General features: G+C 40.5%; 1 protein-coding gene across 1 annotated transcript in view; it reads right to left on the bottom strand.

The window, feature by feature from the left end:
- The window catches only part of CUBN (cubilin), a 180,968-nt gene that overhangs the window by 147,551 nt on the left and 14,573 nt on the right, over positions 1-18,844 (bottom strand). Inside the window, exons 8-20 of the mRNA XM_073581881.1 lie at positions 17,470-17,638; positions 17,097-17,228; positions 16,916-17,011; positions 16,170-16,294; positions 11,790-11,976; positions 9,296-9,414; positions 8,265-8,499; positions 7,885-8,066; positions 7,565-7,727; positions 4,360-4,550; positions 3,860-4,016; positions 2,062-2,240; positions 294-459 (exon numbers count right to left, since the gene is read on the bottom strand). Of these exons, the coding sequence (XP_073437982.1) occupies positions 294-459; positions 2,062-2,240; positions 3,860-4,016; positions 4,360-4,550; positions 7,565-7,727; positions 7,885-8,066; positions 8,265-8,499; positions 9,296-9,414; positions 11,790-11,976; positions 16,170-16,294; positions 16,916-17,011; positions 17,097-17,228; positions 17,470-17,638 (2,101 nt within the window). The remainder of the gene's footprint in view (positions 1-293; positions 460-2,061; positions 2,241-3,859; positions 4,017-4,359; positions 4,551-7,564; positions 7,728-7,884; positions 8,067-8,264; positions 8,500-9,295; positions 9,415-11,789; positions 11,977-16,169; positions 16,295-16,915; positions 17,012-17,096; positions 17,229-17,469; positions 17,639-18,844) is intronic.

The raw sequence follows: 18,844 nt of genomic DNA, 5'->3' as shown, positions 1-18,844 counted from the left end.
CCAGTAACAATGACTTTGAGGGGCCCACTTTTCACTTGCATACTAATATTACACTACCCTCGTTCACAAATTTACCTATATCTCTATATAATAATAAACTGGGTAGTTTGGTTAATGAATGATGAGATGCTGCTTTTTTCTGTACAGAGTAAATCATGTGAATTATACCAAGTACTGACCATACAGTGGGGTTGGGGGCCCACCGGAGGATTCCCCTTTTCCCCTATGGGCCAGTCCGAGCTTGGTCTATGAATATAGCTCTGGACTATAATAATGTAAAGTAGCAGAGTTACCTTCTACCACAGCCTGATACGAAGCCATGAAACCATAATTAGTGCTGGAGCCGTCAGTGACGAAATGGACATACAAGCTCCTCTTAGAGGAATAAATAGTGGGGGGCACCTCGGAACCACAATATTTTTCAATGAGTGTAGAGTCTGCAGAAGAGCCATCTCTAACCTGTCAATAAAATAACACATTTGTTATAATAAGCCATGCTTACACACAGTGACCTTTTTTCTTGGCGTAAAACGGGTTGTCTACTTTACAAAACACACTTTCAGATGCCCTAAGAGAGACTTATGATACAGAGCGATATATTATCCCCCCATTCTGGACTCTCATCTATTATTCAAAGTAGAGCATAGCTACTAAGAATGTCTCCAGCTCTGGAGGACCCAGCACATCCCTGAGTTATATGGTCTGGCCATTGATTTTAAACAGTAGCTGTGTAATACTTGACTTGGCCTATGGTGGCACTGCAGGGAAATTAAACACTTGCTACCAGGTTCCTATACACACCACAACTGATCCGCGGATAACAGGACATCATATAATCCATTTAAACCTTCCAGATTAAATGAGATTATATTTACATACTCTTACATAGGTACTCTTTTGTACACATTTTTTTTAAATTGTTCATTTGCTTCTTAAATACAAAGATAGGCAACCTTCTAATTAGTCTTCATTAAATATTTTCAACCATTTTTCTTTTTTTTAGTTTACTCATTTATATAGCACCATTAGTTACACAGCGTATTACGGACTTCAGCATTGTTGTCCCCATTGGGGCTCACAATATAAATTCTTTATCAGTGTGTATTTGGCATTTGGGAGGAAACCAGAGTACCCACACAAATCAAGGGAAAGCATACAAACAGATGTTGTCCTTGGTTGGATTTGAACCCAGGACCCCAGCGCTGCAAAGCAGCATTGCTGATTACTGAGCCACCATGCTGTCCGATCTAGCTGTATGCTTTTGCAAAAATGTTAAAAATCTGTCAAAGCACGGCTCCTGGTTCTGACAGGTCTTTCTGCCCCCTCACTCCCTTCTCTCAGTGTTAGAGATAGCGGAAGCGAGGGAAAGGGGCTGTACACAGAGAATAAAAGTATGCACTGTCTCAGGGAGGGCAGATAAAACAGGCTATAGATAAAGTGGAAAGCACACGGACAAGAAATAAGTGCAGGATAGAAGCTGTATTTATAGCAGAACACTAGACACACACAAACCATCCAGCCTATATTACTGGGAGAGACAATCCGACAAGCGAAAAATCTGAAACTTGGATCAGGCTGCAAACTGCATATCAGAGGGCGTGAAAATGAATGACTGAAAAATGCAGAAGGGAACTGGCAATTTTTGCTTTGTAAAGGTAAATACTAACCCACTGTACGTAAAAATATATTTTTTCCAAATGAGTCCTTAGCTTTTAAACAATATTGTTCCTACTGTATAAAACTGAAGCGATGTCTCAAATATTAGACTATAAAGTGATCATTATCAGCCGGGATTATTTTAATGAAAGTACTTATGCTGTGATCTACGCAACCAAGGGCAAATTTTCTGATGAAAAGTAAGGAGTAAGCACATTACTTTTATATTATTGTCATTTTTGTTGTGCCTTTTATTAGAGTATTAGAGCTGCAGTGAAATGCCGTGGCCAGGTGTGGCGCTGTTTCCTATATATGACCCACTACCCATTTGCAGCTAAAATACATGTTTCATGTTACAGCTAGGGAGAGCAGCAGGGAAAGGGGGAAAATCACTTTTTTTTTTACCTGCACATAATTGTTGCCGCACACGTAGCTGCTGGAAACATTAAATTTTTCAAACGTAAACATGACCACTTTTCCTTCTGGCTGAGTAATAACCCACTCACAGGACCGCTCCCGATAGTATGGATTGGGGTAATGAGGGCTACGGATGTCGCCTGATCCAGACAATGTGCCGCCACATGCTGCAAAATAAAACAGACTATATTAATGCCATAACGTCTTGCATTTATGCCATAATATAAGGCAGGGATCACATGGAGGGTTTTTTTTAGGAGGGTCCAATCCAAAATCAAAATCAAAAATGTCTTTAAATATTCTTGGAATACTCTTCCTTTATTAAAAAAAAAAAAACAAAAAACCTGCCTGGTGGGGCATCGCCTGGGCAGAATGATGGAGAAGCCAGTGTCCAGCAGTAAGGTCAGTGGCGATCTGTGGCACTTCCAAGCTTTCAAGAATCAAGCCTGATGTCCCACATGCAGCAAAGGAATCAATTTACATCGCTAAGCATTAACATAGCTCTGGAGGCAGACTTGCTGGAAGATCTCTGTCCTGCCCAGAGATCTTAACACCTCATTTACATATTAAGAAGAATGTGGATTAAGGGGACACAATACAAATATCTCTTTGAGGATCTGTTTATACCAAGGAAGGTGACGGTCACAAGGGGGCATTCTCTGCGTCTGGAGGAGAGAAGGTTTTTCCACCAACACAGAAGAGGATTCTTTACAGTTAGGGCAGTGATAATTTAGAATTCCCTGCCTGAGGAGGTGGTGATGGCGAACTCAGTCGAAAGGGTTCAAGAGAGGCCGGGATGTCTTCCTGGAGCGTAACAATATTGTATCTTACAGTGATTAGATTCTTTAGAAGGACGTAGATCTGGGGATTTATTCTGACGGAATATAGGCTGGACTGGATGGACAAATGTCATTTTTCTGCCTTACTAACTATGATACTATGTTACTATGGATCGCAGATATCAAGGTATCATTTTTTTCAGCTTTCTATGACCTACACACCCACATAGATGCATCATGCTACTGACAGATTCCCTTTAATTTTTCTGTAATTTTACAGCACACATTCAGTATTCGGTCAGTATCAGTATTTAGAAGCCAAATCCAGAAGTGGTGACGAGTTTCTATTATACTTTTCCTCTGATTGTTCCGCTCCTGATTTTGGCTTACAAATACTGATGGAAAATACTGACCAAATACTGAACATGTGAACGTGGCCTTATGTGATTGCACCACGTACAGTAGATTGCCCGTGGCTCTGTAGTACACAGAGGCTCCTAAAGCCTCCATTCAGACTCTGCGTATACCACTATATTGTCTATGACGTCTTACTAAACTGATCACATTTCATTATCTAAACCGATGTGACCAGAAATTGATTTAAGCAAATTTTTGGGTATAAACTTTGGAAGTTATCAAAAAATCAGACTGAGTATTACTTATCCTCTAGGGATCCAGCGATGAGTCGCTGCGCCGGTTTCTGTTTGTCTGTAGCACTGATGTGACGCTGACAGTGCTGCAGATCGGCCTTTGTAAATGACATAAACTCACTGATTGGCTGAAGTGCTGTCGACGTTACTGCTGCAGACAAACAAGAGACCAGGGCAGAAGTGGAGCCTCAGCGCTGGACCTGGGGAGGGTAACTAATACTTAGTTTGATATTTTAGAACTACCAAAGCTTATACCTAAAAGTTTTCTGAAAAGTTTCAAGCTCATTCCCCTGCGTAAAGCTTTTAGGTACATGCATACAGTAACGAGCTCATAAAATCCAAGGGCTATGACCTTACCGACTTGGTAAAAGGCTTGAAATTTGGAACTCGTAGCAGAAGCATCGGACTTGTACTTTATCCAAAGTTTGTTTGAACTTGACGTGATGGGAGCAGGGATTGTGCTGTCACAGTATCTGCCAATCAGGGACGACCACTCCGTACCTCCATCTCTAACCTACAACATACAACAAAGCTGTGGTTAAAGGGATTACACTGGAATTGAAAATCATGGCTGCGAGTGGGCTTGTTTTCAAAAGAAAATATGCAGCCTTTCCAATTACCTTTTCCAATATTGGGAAAGTGTGAATTTGCTCATAGAATGGTCCCATTTCCCAGTAGGTGAACCCAGTTGGCCCCACTACACAAGCTATGAAATGGAAACGAGTAGGGACCAATAACCACTGGTCCAAAAGAGAGTTTTGTGATATGAACGAGCATCTAAAGAATAATCTTGTATTCATTTCTACTGTCCGGCCTCACGCCAGGTTTCACTTTAGAGCAGAAATGTAGAACTCTACCTCTATATTAGTTAGGGAGCACCCCGTGCTGCTCTGCAGGTCCATGACAGTGAATTTAAGGCTGATCTTTTCAGCTGATCCCTGCGTGATAATATAAATGCACTGCTTGTCTCCAGTGTAAGCGTCAGGCCATGCCGGAGACACAATGAAGTCTTCAGGATCCGTGAAAGTTCCTCCACAAGCAGGTCCGGCTGTTATGTCAAAAAGGCACAAACGCAGTTAAACTTATGCCAAAGGCAAAAAACATACCATTTTTATATTATTGTGTCCACTGGTGATTACATATCATCTAGAATAACAATATGATATTATTGGAAAATTGCTATCAAGAACGTATTTGATGTCATCAACAACCAAACAGATCCAATGTTACATCAAAGACAAAAAAATGGTTTAAAGAGGTTGGCTGTCTCCAAAAATTGCAAAACTTGGAGAAGCTAGACAAGTACTGTAAGTGACTTGCGCGGAGAATGGGAAATTAGAGAGTAGAAGATGTCACATTTGTCCTGTACACTATTATCACTGTATATTTCCTGTCCTTTATGATGGAATATTTTTATTTAAGCCCATGATCTGGTTTCCTTCTCCCTTGTATGCTAGTTTGTGGACCGACGCCCCCTGAGGAAGGAAATCTCCAAAACGCGCGTCAGGGTGGGCGGGAGACAGCATGGTGTCCTGTGTACTACCATCGGGTATGTTTATTACAATCTCTGATTACACTCTGGATGTTTAACCATTTCTGTGATGGGGGTCTATATGGAGTATATAACATTGATGTATTTACTGCCTTAGTTTGCACCTGTTTACAACTACTATAAATTCTACATAGAGTCCTGTTACATTGGATTGCAGATGTGAATATTTCCAATATTTATCAGGTCCCCTGCACTGTCTTTACCGCCTTGGTTTATGCGGTTTTTGCTTGTCACTTTTAGCCCTCTTTTCTGTCAATGATCTTTTTGATATAAATAAAATTGTGCAATATATATCTGTTTGGACTATCTCACTGTGTTTATATTGGTGGTCTTCTATAGTTTGTGGACCAGTGGAGAGAAAGAGCCCTAAGAAGTTCCTTCCAGGCTTTAGGACCATAATGTGCTCTCCATCACTATGGTCTTCATAAACTAACTTTATCTTTGTACAACCATCTGTTTAACAATGAGGCCCTTGGTTGGAGAGAGATTCCCTATGCTTTGCAATCATTATTGTAAAATAAATGGTTATATTAGATCCCCAAAGGTTCATAGTTGAAGATTTAAAATTTACTTGTCCTTTTGCACAATATCTGTAGACGAGCAAAATATTTCAGTGCACACAAAAGTAAAATATCCAGGAATTGTCCTGATTCTCATGCTCTGCAATTTGCCATCCACACTCTTTCAGTAGGAGGTTCCTCATCATCCTCATCTACCAGCACTATAGATGCTGAAATATCATTTCCCCCTTGCATCCCAGCATGCTTTGCTCTTGCTATTGTTCAATGGCTTACCAGCCCTGAACTGAAAGCCCATTTCACTGTTTATCACTATGTATGCGGTTCGACAGACGGGAAAGAAGGAGCAGAAAGACCAAACCTCATCCCCGTTTCCTGTAGTGAAATAAAAACCCATTCACACTTCCTATAGAGACAAAGACTTGTCCCACTTCCTGAAAAGAGGTAAAGACCCTCCTCCACTTCTTGCAGAGAGACAAAAACTTGCCCCCATTTCCTGTAGATAGATAAAGCCCTGTCCCATTTTCTGTTGAGAGTCAAAGACTCACCCCACTTCCTGTGGAGAAAACACCCGCCTCACTTTCTGTAGCGACAAAAACCCGCCCCCACTTCCTGTAAAGAGACAAAGACCCATCCCCACTTCCTTTAGAGATATAAATAACCCTCCCCACCTCCTGTAGAGAGACAAAAACTTGCCCCCACTTCCTGTAGAGGAACAAATCCCTGCCCCATTTTATGTCAAGAGTCAAAGACCCACCTCTTCTTCCTATAGAGACAAAGACTTGCTCCCTCTTCCTGTAGAGACAAAAACCAGCAGTATAGATGCTGAAATATCATTTTTCTTACATCCCAGCATGCTTTGCTCCTGCCATTGTGCAATGGCTTGCCTGACCTGAACTGAAAGCCCACTTCACTGTTTTTGCTAGAAAGACCAAAACTCACCCTTCTTCCTGCAGAGAGATAAAAACCCATTCAAGTGTCCTATAGAGAGACAAAGACTTGCCCCCACATCCTGAAATGAGACAAAGACCCACCCTCACTTCTTGTAGAAATATAAAAACCCCTCCCCACTTTCTGTAGAGAGACAAAGCCCTGCCCCATTTTCTGTCCGAGGTGAAAGACCCACCCCCAATTCTTGTAGGGAGAAAAAACCCTCCCCTTCTTCCTTTAGAGAGGCAAGACTTGCCCCTTTCTCCTGTAGAGACAAAAAACAGCAATATAGATGCTGAAATATAATTTTTCTTACATCCTGACATGCTTTGCTCCTGCCATTTTTCAATTTCTTGCCTGCCCTGAGCAGAAAGTCTACTTCACTGTTATCGCTGTGAATGTGGTTTGACAGACAGGAAAGCAGGAGCAGAAAGACCAAAACTCAATCCCACTTCCTGTAGAGAGAAAAAAATCATTCACACTTCCTGTAGAGAGGCAAAGACCCGCCTCCACTTCCTGTAGAGGCAAAGACCGGCCTCCACTTCCTGTAGAGAGGCAAAGACCCGCCTCCACTTCCTGTAGAGAGAGGCAAAGACCCGCCTTCACTTCCCGTAGAGCAGCAAAAAAAGGCTCCATTTCCTGTAGAGAGAGGCAAAGACCCACCTCCACTTCCCGTAGAGCGGCAAAGAGCCACCTCCACTTCCCGTAGAGCAGCAAAAAAAGGCTCCATTTCCTGTAGAGAGTCAAAGACCCACCTCCACTTCCTGTACAGAGGAAAAGACCCATCCCCACATCCAGTAGAGATAAAAACCTGCTTGCATTTCCTGTAGAGACATAGACCTGTCCTCACTTACGGTAATCCGTCTCAGGGTCTCTACTGCCGTAGACACATTATATTTATGACAGGCAGCGGAGAAGATCCTCAGAACGGAGCTTTCCAGTGGCCGGTATCTTAGACTGATCTTTTTAGGAGTAGGACAACATAATTTTTACAATGATTTGCCGTTTGTCTGGATGCACAGTCACAATTTATGATCCTTGACATTGGTTACTGTTACTCACATGGAGAAGTTATGTAGGTGATATGAAATCCTTTGTCCGTTGTCGAACTGTCAGAATGAAAGTGAACCCAAGCATATGGACCTGATGTGTGGACAGGAGCTGGAGAGCTTGCGCTACAATATTTACCAATGGTAGGGTCGCTGGGCAGAAGACCATCTTTAATCTAAGAAGAAAAATGATTATACAGTAGAGTAACAAAGTGTGATGAGATGGCAACATGTACGAAACAAAGAAAACACATGTTTGTAAGAAAGAATTGCTTGCCAATGGAGCGAAGAGCACATAAATCAGTACACTGATAAGAGTGCAGGTGTATATACCTCCAGGTAATCATACTTGCAGGTGCTGTGTTCTTCCAGACTTAATACGCCAAAAGAAAAGGTGATGTAGAGATCGGGGTCAACAGAGATTGTCCAGTAACAGTCTCGACTAGGAGGATAATTGCCAGGATAACCCGGGGAAAATATGGATCCATGAGTTTCTGTGATTTCACCTCCACACACTAAATAGAAAACAGGGTAATTATTATGCAACATTAACATATCATCTATTTGGGGGTGTAAGGGACCAGAAAATAACTCCACTGAATGGACATAATGTAAAATTGTGTCAATAAGGCAGACCGACTGTGTAATGCCTCATCTCCCCTGCGGAGGTGCTGCAAGTGAACTGAAGACTTGTTAACGTAATTACTACACACCTGGATCCCTGGCTTCCCAGTTAATCCGAAATCCTCCATTATTGAATTTGTGATCTGATTTGAACCAGAGATATAACGCATTATGGGAGCTAAAAAGTTCTTCTGGGACGGTGTTCCCGCAGAATTTTCCCAACATGTTATCCAATATTGTTTGTCCATCGTGGATTTGAAGAAAATCAAAACTGCAAGTCTGGCTCACTTCCAAGCTGAAATACGGGAATGAAATGCGCAGAATCTATGGAAGCAAAAGGAGAAATCAAATTCTTGCAATTCACTGCGCTGGTAAAAATGCAAGTGATAGGACTTTGCAATTTCAGAAAAATTGTGCAGCTAAGGCTACTTTCACACTTGCGCTTTTTTGCGCTGCGTTTTTGCGCATAAAGGCGCATGCGTTTTTTCCCCCTATACTTAACATGGGTGCGCATTGTCAAGCGTTTGTACGTGCATGCATTTTTTTGCAGTGTACGCCCGGGCGCACAAAATGCATCCTGTTGCATTTTTTTGTGCGTCCTCATGTCTCAAAAAAAAAGCATGCGCACGAAATTCACCCAAAAACACATTAAAGTCTATGGGAGCGCTGACATGCGCATGGTCATGCGCACGTCATCGCAAAAAAAGCATGCATTTTTTTTACAAAAACCAATGCGCAAAAAACAAGCAAACGCATGATGAGCTTTTTATGCCCGTTTGCACTGCGCAAGTGTGAAAGTAGCCTAAGCCTTGTTGTGTACAGCTCCTATGCAGATTACATGTCTCCATAGTTACAGACTACAAACAAATCTGTGTGTAGTCGGATACTCCAGTTATTCGCTATTTGATTGACTCCCTCTACCCCCCTCGTCTACTGCCTCCACATTAGGGAAAAGAAGACATTCATTTTTTGTACTCTGGTCACCATTATGGGGAAGGGGTTGGGTAATTTGGCTTGGTGCTTTTTTTTTTTCTTTTTTTTAACACAAAGATTGGCCATTTTCATTCTCCTGAAAGCATTCGGAAATATAATTGCTATATGTGTAATATGTCGTACTCACCTTGTTGGCCTCAGTTTTTATGAGCCAATAGCAGTTCATATTCTCTCCATATGATTCACTGCCTGGATTGCTTGGATAACTGAATGTCCCATTTATACCAGTTAAAACACCTCCACAATCTAAAAAGAGACACAAAACTAATGTTAGCTTAAAATAATAAGCCACATAAGTAACACAATACAACATATACACAATATATTATATGCACATTATATAGTATATAGGATTGGAAAACGTTCTACTATTAAAAAACAATTAATGTTTGTAATGATTCCATATTAAAAAAAAAACCATGGTATTTTTATTCTAGAAATACATGAATAGAGAGATTAAAATAATATATACTTTGGCAATTGTTGTGTGTCTACAGCTCCCGTGCAGACCAATGTGCGTCCAAGGTAGCAGACGGCAAACAAAAGCCGTGCAGTCCGGTTATGTAATCATATTGCCGTCTATCTTTCCTCTACTTGATAACTTACTACTTGCTTGTAAGCAAGAAGTGAGGGATAGATGCAAAGGAGGATGATAGAAATGTCAGACTACGCAGACTTTGTTTGTAGTCTGTTACCATGGAAACACATAGGTTTGCATTTGAGCCGAATACACAAGATGCTGAGTTCTAATAAAAGAAAATTTTCTGCATTTTTGTCATTTTCAAAGTACTGGAGCAATGCAAAAAAATGTCTGCAAAGGTTGACGAAGGCATAACTAATGCCAATAAGTGGAGGCTCAGCCATTAGGAAGCACGCAATCACGAGAAAGGCTTGATTTTAGTCCTGGCTGCTTTTTTAAAATACTGACCACAAATGGGTGTTATGGAAAAAGCACATGAGTGTATTTTTAGTCAGAGTGCGATGTGACAAACTCGGATCACACTCAAACCAACGTTAGTCTACGGGCGGTGTAAAAGTTCGAAATTTTCCTCAGACTAAGCCGGTCCTTGAACAAAATGGCAGGCACCGCACTGTTTATGGAGGGTGCCTCTGACTGTGGCGCCCTCCTTTCCCTTGTTTTGTTCCCCCCCTTTTCCTCTCCCTTTTTCCCCCAAGTTTTCCTGAGGCATGCTTTGGTTAGCTGCCACGGGTGGGGTATATGGGGGCGGAGCGAGGAATTTTGTGGGCCCAATCAGGGACAGCGGTGGTTGATGACCCCCCCTTTTGGGCTATATATATATATATATAGATAAAGTGTTTTCCCCTCCTTTCTCCCTCTTCCTCCAGGTTTTTTGAGCAGGTCCTGGAGGCGCTTGTCCCACCCTCCCTCCTTTATTGTCAAAAGTTTGTAATGTTTTTCTGTTTGTTTTTTCTAGATTTCAAGTCACAGCGATAAAAGAAAAGAAAGGACACAAGTTTACGGCTCGTTGGCTGACTTGCCTGTGAATTTGGTACAGGGCATTGGGTGACGAACGCGTCTTAATAAATAAGTGCCTTTCTAATGGTTGTTATTAAAGAAAAAAAATAATAAAGCTGTGACCGACCTTCACCCATCATTCCGTGTTGTGTTCGTTATTTGTTTGGGTTTCGTTGTTTTGAAAGTGTGCCAAGGTGGGGGTTGGGGTCCTGGCTCTGGGGGTCTCTGGGGGTCGCCACAGTCTCGCAGCATGCACGAGTTGGATCTGATATTTGGTTTGTGGATAACATTGTACTGCACTCTGATGACATCTGAGTACAGTCCGATTTCCATGGAGTGACAGAATGGAGAAGATGGAGAAATTAGTTTTTCTCATCCAAGAGAATCAGATCACACTGATCACACTTTGATCAGAATGTGATTAGCATACTTGGCCTGATTCTATCGGATTACAGAAAATACTCTGATCACATTCTGATCAAACTCCGATCACACATTCTGATCACACACTTTGATCACACTCTCATCACACACTCTGATCACACTTCAATCAGACTCTGATCACACACTCTGATCACACACTCTGATCACACACTCTGATCACAGTGTGATTAGCATAATCGGCCTGATTCAATCAGATGACGAAAAATACTCTGATCAAACTCCAATCGCACTCCGTTCATACACTGTGATCAAACTCCGATCACACACTTTGATTACACTCCGATCACACACTCTGGTCACACTCCAATCGCACACTCTGATCACACTCCGATTACACACTCCGATCACACTCTGATCACATACTCTGATCACACACTCTGATCACACGCTCTGATCATACGCTCTGATCACACTCCGATCACACACTCTGATCACACACTCTGATCACACTCTGACCCTAGCGTACAGCTCAGTTCCCATTACAATCATGGTGTCCTCTTTACAAAGCCACAATCGCTATTAGGCTATCCTGTCCGGCATTTTTTCATAGAGGTTTAATATATTTTTCACATCCAAAATAATGCTTCAGCCTCACTTATGTAAAAAATACAAAACAACAAAACCAAAACATGCTTATAAATAAGTGAGTGTAAGGAACAATAACAAATGCATTAAATAGTAACAGCGAGCAGCTCTGCACCTTGTGTTTGGATTTCGCAGTGGAATCCTGTCCATCCGCTGGAGCAGTCACATGTGTAACCATTGATTCCATCTATACAGATGCCTCCATTCTGACACGGATTGCTGGCACATTCATTAATGTTTTCTGTACAGTTGGTACCATTCCACCCTGAATGACACTCACAAGTATAGCTTGAGATGCCAGGCTGAAAGAGAGAAAAAAGAAAAAAACAGATAACAATTCACTCCTAACCATAACTGCTATAGTTTAAGGTTTTGGGGGAATTTTTCCCATAGCAAATCCAAATGGAGAGCCAAGGTGTGATTGCTCCCTCTGTACCCCCTATAGCTATGGCCTGGGATCTGATTCATATATAGCCTTGGTAGGACAATGTGGCATTTTGGTACATTGGCATAATTCAGATTTGTTTTTAAGTGAGTAAAGTTAGTTCACACTTCCCATCTGAGCTATAGGTGAATTCTTCAAATTGTTGGTTCCGCTCACATTTCTTTACTTTTTTTAATCACAGTTTTTACACTTTTTTTTATATACTCACAATCAAGATACAATCTTTGGCACCATGAGTGTAATACTGTAATATTAATACTCTAAAGAAGGGTATTCAGGCCTCATTTTGGACTTTTTAAGTGAATTTTACCCCTTTTACTGGCAGAGATTTCTATAGTATTATATTGCTCTTACAATAAAGAATCCTTGTCTAACTGCTCTTACAATAAAGAATCCTTGTCTATCTGCTCTTACAGTAAAGAATCCATGCCTAACTGCTCTTATAATAAAGAATCAATGTCTAACTGCTCTTACAGTAAAGAATCCTCATCTAACGGCTTACAGTAAAGAATCCTTGTCTAACTGCTCTTATAGTAAACAACCTATGCGTAACTTCTCTTACAGTAAAAACATCCATGCCTAACTGCTCTTATAGTAAAGAATCCATGCTTAACTGCTCTTACAGTAAATAATCCTTGTCTAACTGCTCTTACAGTAAAGAATCCATGCTTAACTGCTCTAACAGTAAAGAATCCTTGTCTAACTGCTCTTACAGTAAAGAATCCATGCTTAACTGCTCTTACAATAAAGAATCGATGCCTAGCTGCTCTTACAGTAAAGAATCCTTGTCTAACTGCTCTTACAGTAAAGAATCCATGTCTAACTGCTCTTACAGTAAAGAATCCATGCCTAACTGCTCTTACAATAAAGAATCCTTGTCTAACTGCTCTTACAATAAAGAATCCTTGTCCAACTGCTCTTACAGTAAACAATCCATGCCTAACTGCTCTTACAATAAAGAATCCTTGTCTAACTGCTCTTATAGTAAACAATCCAGGCGTAACTGCTCTTACAGTAAAAAATCCATGCCTAACTGCTCTTATAGTAAACAATCCAGGCGTAACTGCTCTTACAGTAAAAAATCCATGCCTAACTGCTCTTATAGTAAATAATCAATGCTTAACTGCTCTTACATTAAAGAATCCTTGTCTAACTGCTCTTACAGTAAATAATCCATGCTTAACTGCTCTTACAGTAAATAATCCTTGTCTAACTGCTCTTACAGTAAAGAATCCATGCTTAACTGTTCTTACAATAAAGAATCCATGCCTAACTGCTCTTACAGTAAAGAATCCATGTCTAACTGCTCTTACAGTAAAGAATCCATGCTTAACTGCTCTTACAGTAAAGAATCCTTGTCTAACTGCTCTTACAGTAAAGAATCCATGCTTAACTACTCTTAAAATAAAGAATCTGTGCCTAACTGCTCTTACAGTAAATAATCCTTGTCTAACTGCTTACAGTAAAGAATCCTTGTCTAACTGCTCTTATAGTAAACAACCTATGCGTAACTTCTCTTACAGTAAAAACATCCATGCCTAACTGCTCTTATAGTAAAAAATCCATGCTTAACTGCTCTTACAGTAAATAATCCTTGTCTAACTGCTCTTACAGTAAAGAATCCATGCTTAACTGCTCTAAGTAAAGAATCCTTGTCTAACTGCTCTTACAGTAAAGAATCCATGCTTAACTGCTCTTACAATAAAGAATCCATGCCTAGCTGTTCTTACAGTAAAGAATCCTTGTCTAACTGCTCTTACAGTAAAGAATCCATGTCTAACTGCTCTTACAGTAAAGAATCCATGCCTAACTGCTCTTACAATAAAGAATCCTTGTCTAACTGCTCTTACAATAAAGAATCCTTGTCCAACTGCTCTTACAGTAAACAATCCATGCCTAACTGCTCTTACAGTAAAGAATCCTTGTCTAACTGCTCTTATAGTAAACAATCCAGGCGTAACTGCTCTTACAGTAAAAAATCCATGCCTAACTGCTCTTATAGTAAATAATCAATGCTTAACTGCTCTTACATTAAAGAATCCTTGTCTAACTGCTCTTACAGTAAATAATCCATGCTTAACTGCTCTTACAGTAAAGAATCCTTGTCTAACTGCTCTTACAGTAAAGAATCCATGCTTAACTGTTCTTACAATAAAGAATCCATGCCTAACTGCTCTTACAGTAAAGAATCCATGTCTAACTGCTCTTACAGTAAAGAATCCATGCTTAACTGCTCTTACAGTAAAGAATCCTTGTCTAACTGCTCTTACAGTAAAGAATCCATGCTTAACTACTCTTAAAATAAAGAATCCATGCCTAACTGCTCTTACAGTAAAGAATCCTTGTCTAACTGCTCTTACAGTAAAGAATCCTTGTCTAACTGCTCTTACAGTAAAGAATCCATGCTTAACTGCTCTTACAGTAAAGAATCCTTGTCTAACTGCTCTTACAGTAAAGAGTCCATGCTTAACTGCTCTTACAATAAAGAATCCTTGTCTAACTGCTCTTACAATAAAGAATCCTTGTCCAACTGCTCTTACAGTAAACAATCCATGCCTAACTGCTCTTACAGTAAAGAATCCTTGTCTAACTGCTCTTATAGTAAACAATCCAGGCGTAACTGCTCTTACAGTAAAAAATCCATGCCTAAGTGCTCTTACAGTAAAGAATCCTTGTCTAACTGCTCTTACAGTAAATAATTCATGCTTAACTGCTCTTACAGTAAAGAATCCTTGTCTAACTGCTCTTACAGTAAAGAATCCATGCTTAACTGTTCTTACAATAAAGAATCCATGCTTAACTGTTCTTACAATAAAGAATCCATGCCTAACTGCTCTTACAGTAAAGAATCCTTGTCTAACTGCTCTTACAGTAAAGAATCCTTGTCTAACTGCTCTTACAGTAAAGAATCCATGCTTAACTGCTCTTACAATAAAGAATCCATGCCTAACTGCTCTTACAGTAAAGAATCATTGTCTAACTGCTCTTACAGTAAAGAATCCTTGTCTAACTGCTCTTACAGTAAAGAATCCATGCTTAATTGCTCTTACAATAAAGAAGCCATGCCTAACTGCTCTTACAGTAAAGAATTATTTTTCTAACTGCTCTTACAGTAAAGAATCCATGCGTAACTGCTCATACGATATAGAATCCTTGTCTAACTGCTCTTACAGTAAAGAATCAATGCCTAACTGCTCTTACAGTAAAGAATCCATGCTTAACTGCTCTTAGAGTCCACAATTACATCGATATAAAAACCTTTTCCTGTAGAAATAGTAGATTTATCTCTTGCTATAACTACAGTCCTGTGTATAATTACATAATAACATACTTTTTTCTAAACTAAACCCCTAATTTTAGTTCACCCATTCCATTTTTTCTATGAATCACTCTAGCTCTACTATGCCATTCCTGAGCACCAGTGCCTAAAATTGTACGCACTATATGTGTCTGACTAGTGAGCCATAAAATGGTAGAACTATGAGCATCTTTGCCCCTTTTGATGCATCCTACGATGTTATTTGCCTTGGCAAGCAGCTGCCTGACACTGGTTGATACTGTGAAGTTTACTTTCCTCCAATATTCCTAAGTCCTTTTCCATATCAGTTTTGCCCAGGTTTTCCCATTTAGTATACAATGTTGGCATGAATTGCTCCTTCCTATGTGCACTGCTCTATTATACAGAGGGCATTTTGGTGATAGGTGAACGGTCCTTTTCTTTTTTTGCTGAGCTTTCAGAATTCTTTGACTACAGATACAACATTGATAAGACATTTCTTCAAGAGTCACGTATTGTAACAGCGGTGAATATCCATCTGATTAGAAGCACATGGAACTCCGGTGATCCCTGTACAACAATAAATGGGTGCTAAAGTGCACGGTTTGTCATGATGAAGCAACTTATGTTATATTCCTATGGCCGGCACTTATTCAAGCCTTGATTCATTTCTAGTAAACTTACAATTTTCACATATTGTCCATATTTTTTCAAGCTGTCATTATGAAATAACCCCAATATTTGAAGAAGACAGATATGATATAATGACCCACCTTGCAAACTCCATTTACACAAGGATTGTCCTTCTCACAAATGTCACTGATAGGCAGACATCCATATTCCCCGTATCCATTTCCAGAGTACCCAGGCGGACAGACACAGATTGGCAAGGTACCCTCTGAGAGAACACAAAAAGTAGTAGAAACTAAGTCATAATTTTAGCCAGGTGATGCATGGATTTTCTTCTCTAAGATCAATTAAATCAATAAAGGTAGTCGCTACTCATGGAGAAACCGTGAGGCTGGGTTGTCAAGAGGTCCGAGGTCAAAAGCCAGGGGAGTAAGTCATAGACAGAGGGGAGAGACAAAGGCATAGTCAGGAAACAGTCCGAGGTCAAAATCCCAAGAAGGTAGCGGATCACGACAAAAGGGCTAGGCAAAAGGATGGTCAAGGAAATCCAAGGTTGAGCAGCAAAGATTAGAATACAAGACTAGGATCACAGAGCAAACACACAGCTCTTGAGCAAAGCTACGATTCGAAGAAATCTAAGAAAGAGAGTCGGCTAAATAGCTGTTTAATTACTATGAACAGGAGACACATGGACGAAGCCCTGACACACCCTGACCCTTGGACAGCTAATCTGTCACTCAAGACGCTGACAGCCCAGCATGCCCCAGCATCCGATTGGACGGAAGAGCAGTCCATCACCATACTGACAGCTCAGCACACTCCTGTCCTAGAATGGACTGCTGAACTGTCAGTCAAACCTCGATAGGCGGAATCGTGACAACAATGTTACCTTCTCTTGGGGCACATGAAGCCAATGGGTGGCAGCCTCCATTATTGACAGAACAGGCGTCCACTTGACTGCAGGTTTGACCGTCACCTTCATAACCTGTTTAGGGTAATAATTTTACTTTTTCAGAGCAAAATATCATAAAACAAAGTCAGTTATGAGCGACATATAATAAGTAACGTACCTGAAGGACAAGGGCCACAATGATAGGAGCCCATAGTGTTCATACATTTTACCAGGGGTGCCAAAGAACAGCCACCATTGTCTGTCTGACACTCATCAATATCCTGACAACTGTACCCATTTCCTTGCCAACCTATAAGGAGTCAAAGCACAATCAGGAGACTGAGAATAATTGATCAAAACGGTGCACAGAAAACCTGAGTGACAACATATATAGAGTCAGCAGTATGGGTTGTCAGACAAGTTTCTCCGAGCTGTATATAACTAGCTAACCAGTAAACGTTTTAAGTCAAGCTTTTATTTTTTCCACGTATGCATGTACAGTAAGTTCCCAGTATTCCCATTTTTTTTTCCATTGAGATGCATGGCAATACCTGCCGGGCAAGGTCCACAGGTAAAGGAACCGATAGTGTTGTCACACGGCACTTGAGGATTCTGAGAGCAGGGAGGACTGAGCAGAGAACACTCATCGATGTCTTCCGTACATGAAGACGCTCCGCTCGGTGTCGTCCATCCAGCGTCACATACACAGCTGTATCTGGGCTGCGAGGTCAATAGCAATGATCAGAAACAAAGTATATGACTGTAAATTCAAATTTGTATAAAATAATGTACAGATTATATATTATTAAAACTGAAATAAATGTATATAAAGAAAAACTCTATTGTAATGTTAAATTAATAAATAATTGTAGCTTTTCATAGTATATCTGTGAAGTCTTCTATTTGGGTATAGAATAGGATTAAAGGAGACATTGTTTTCTATGGTTTAATTACTCTATTTCCCCTCAAATCTGCTATCAGGTAACGGTCCCTTTTTACTGGGGCTTTCCCCTCCCACTATGGGCTAATCCTAAACTTTAACAATGTCTGCCCCTACAATATGTTGCTGGGCAGATCTCCTTCACAAACATTATACAATATATTTACATACTTTAAACATATTATACTTATAATGCTTACCAGAGTCTATCTTACCCTATAGTCACTACCTTACATTCTTATTCTTAACCTATACCTGCTCCACACCATATATGTCAAAATATATCTAAAATCGCATGACTCTATTCAAATTATAATATGCAGCACAGCGAGATGGGTAGGAACACAATAGTACAGTCCACCACTCTGATTGATAGATAGATAGATAGATAGATAGATAGATAGATAGATAGATAGATAGCCACTGGGCTGCAAGAAAAAAAGACGGGCGGCACCGCCAGTGCTGATGAAATCCTACGCTGCCGCTTTATACCGTGCTGTAGACTTCGCCTCATGACCTCAGGTGCTTGTCCAAGAAAACACAGGTAATAAATCCTCCAAAGAAAAGCAGAAAGCACTCACCGGTCTTTTGAAGAAATTCCACTCTTTATTGACGATAAAAAAGCATGTTGGCCGAGGGAGTGAGGACGGGAGTGGGCAGAAACTTGACGACTGCCATTTCGCACCGACTAGCGCTTCCACGGGTCAATTCCACGGGTCACTTAATTTGACCCGTGGAAGCGCTACTTGGCGCGAAACGGCCGTCGTCAAGTTTCTGCCCACTCCCGTCCTCACTCCCCCGACCAACATGCTTTTTTATTGTCAATAAAGAGCGGAATTTCTTCAAAAGACCGGTGAATGCTTTCTGCTTTTCTTTGGAGGAGATAGATAGATAATAGATAGACAGACTTGCTATATGAAGGAAGAAAGAAAGATAAACAGGTTTAAAGCCCCTATACATATTAGTTGATAGTTGAACAAATCCAC

The sequence above is a fragment of the Dendrobates tinctorius genome, unplaced genomic scaffold (assembly GCF_039654945.1).
Source record: "Dendrobates tinctorius isolate UK_male_01 unplaced genomic scaffold, ASM3965494v1 ptg000070l, whole genome shotgun sequence".
NCBI lineage: Eukaryota > Metazoa > Chordata > Amphibia > Anura > Dendrobatidae > Dendrobates > Dendrobates tinctorius.
This window is presented reverse-complemented; position numbering and strand designations above follow the sequence as displayed.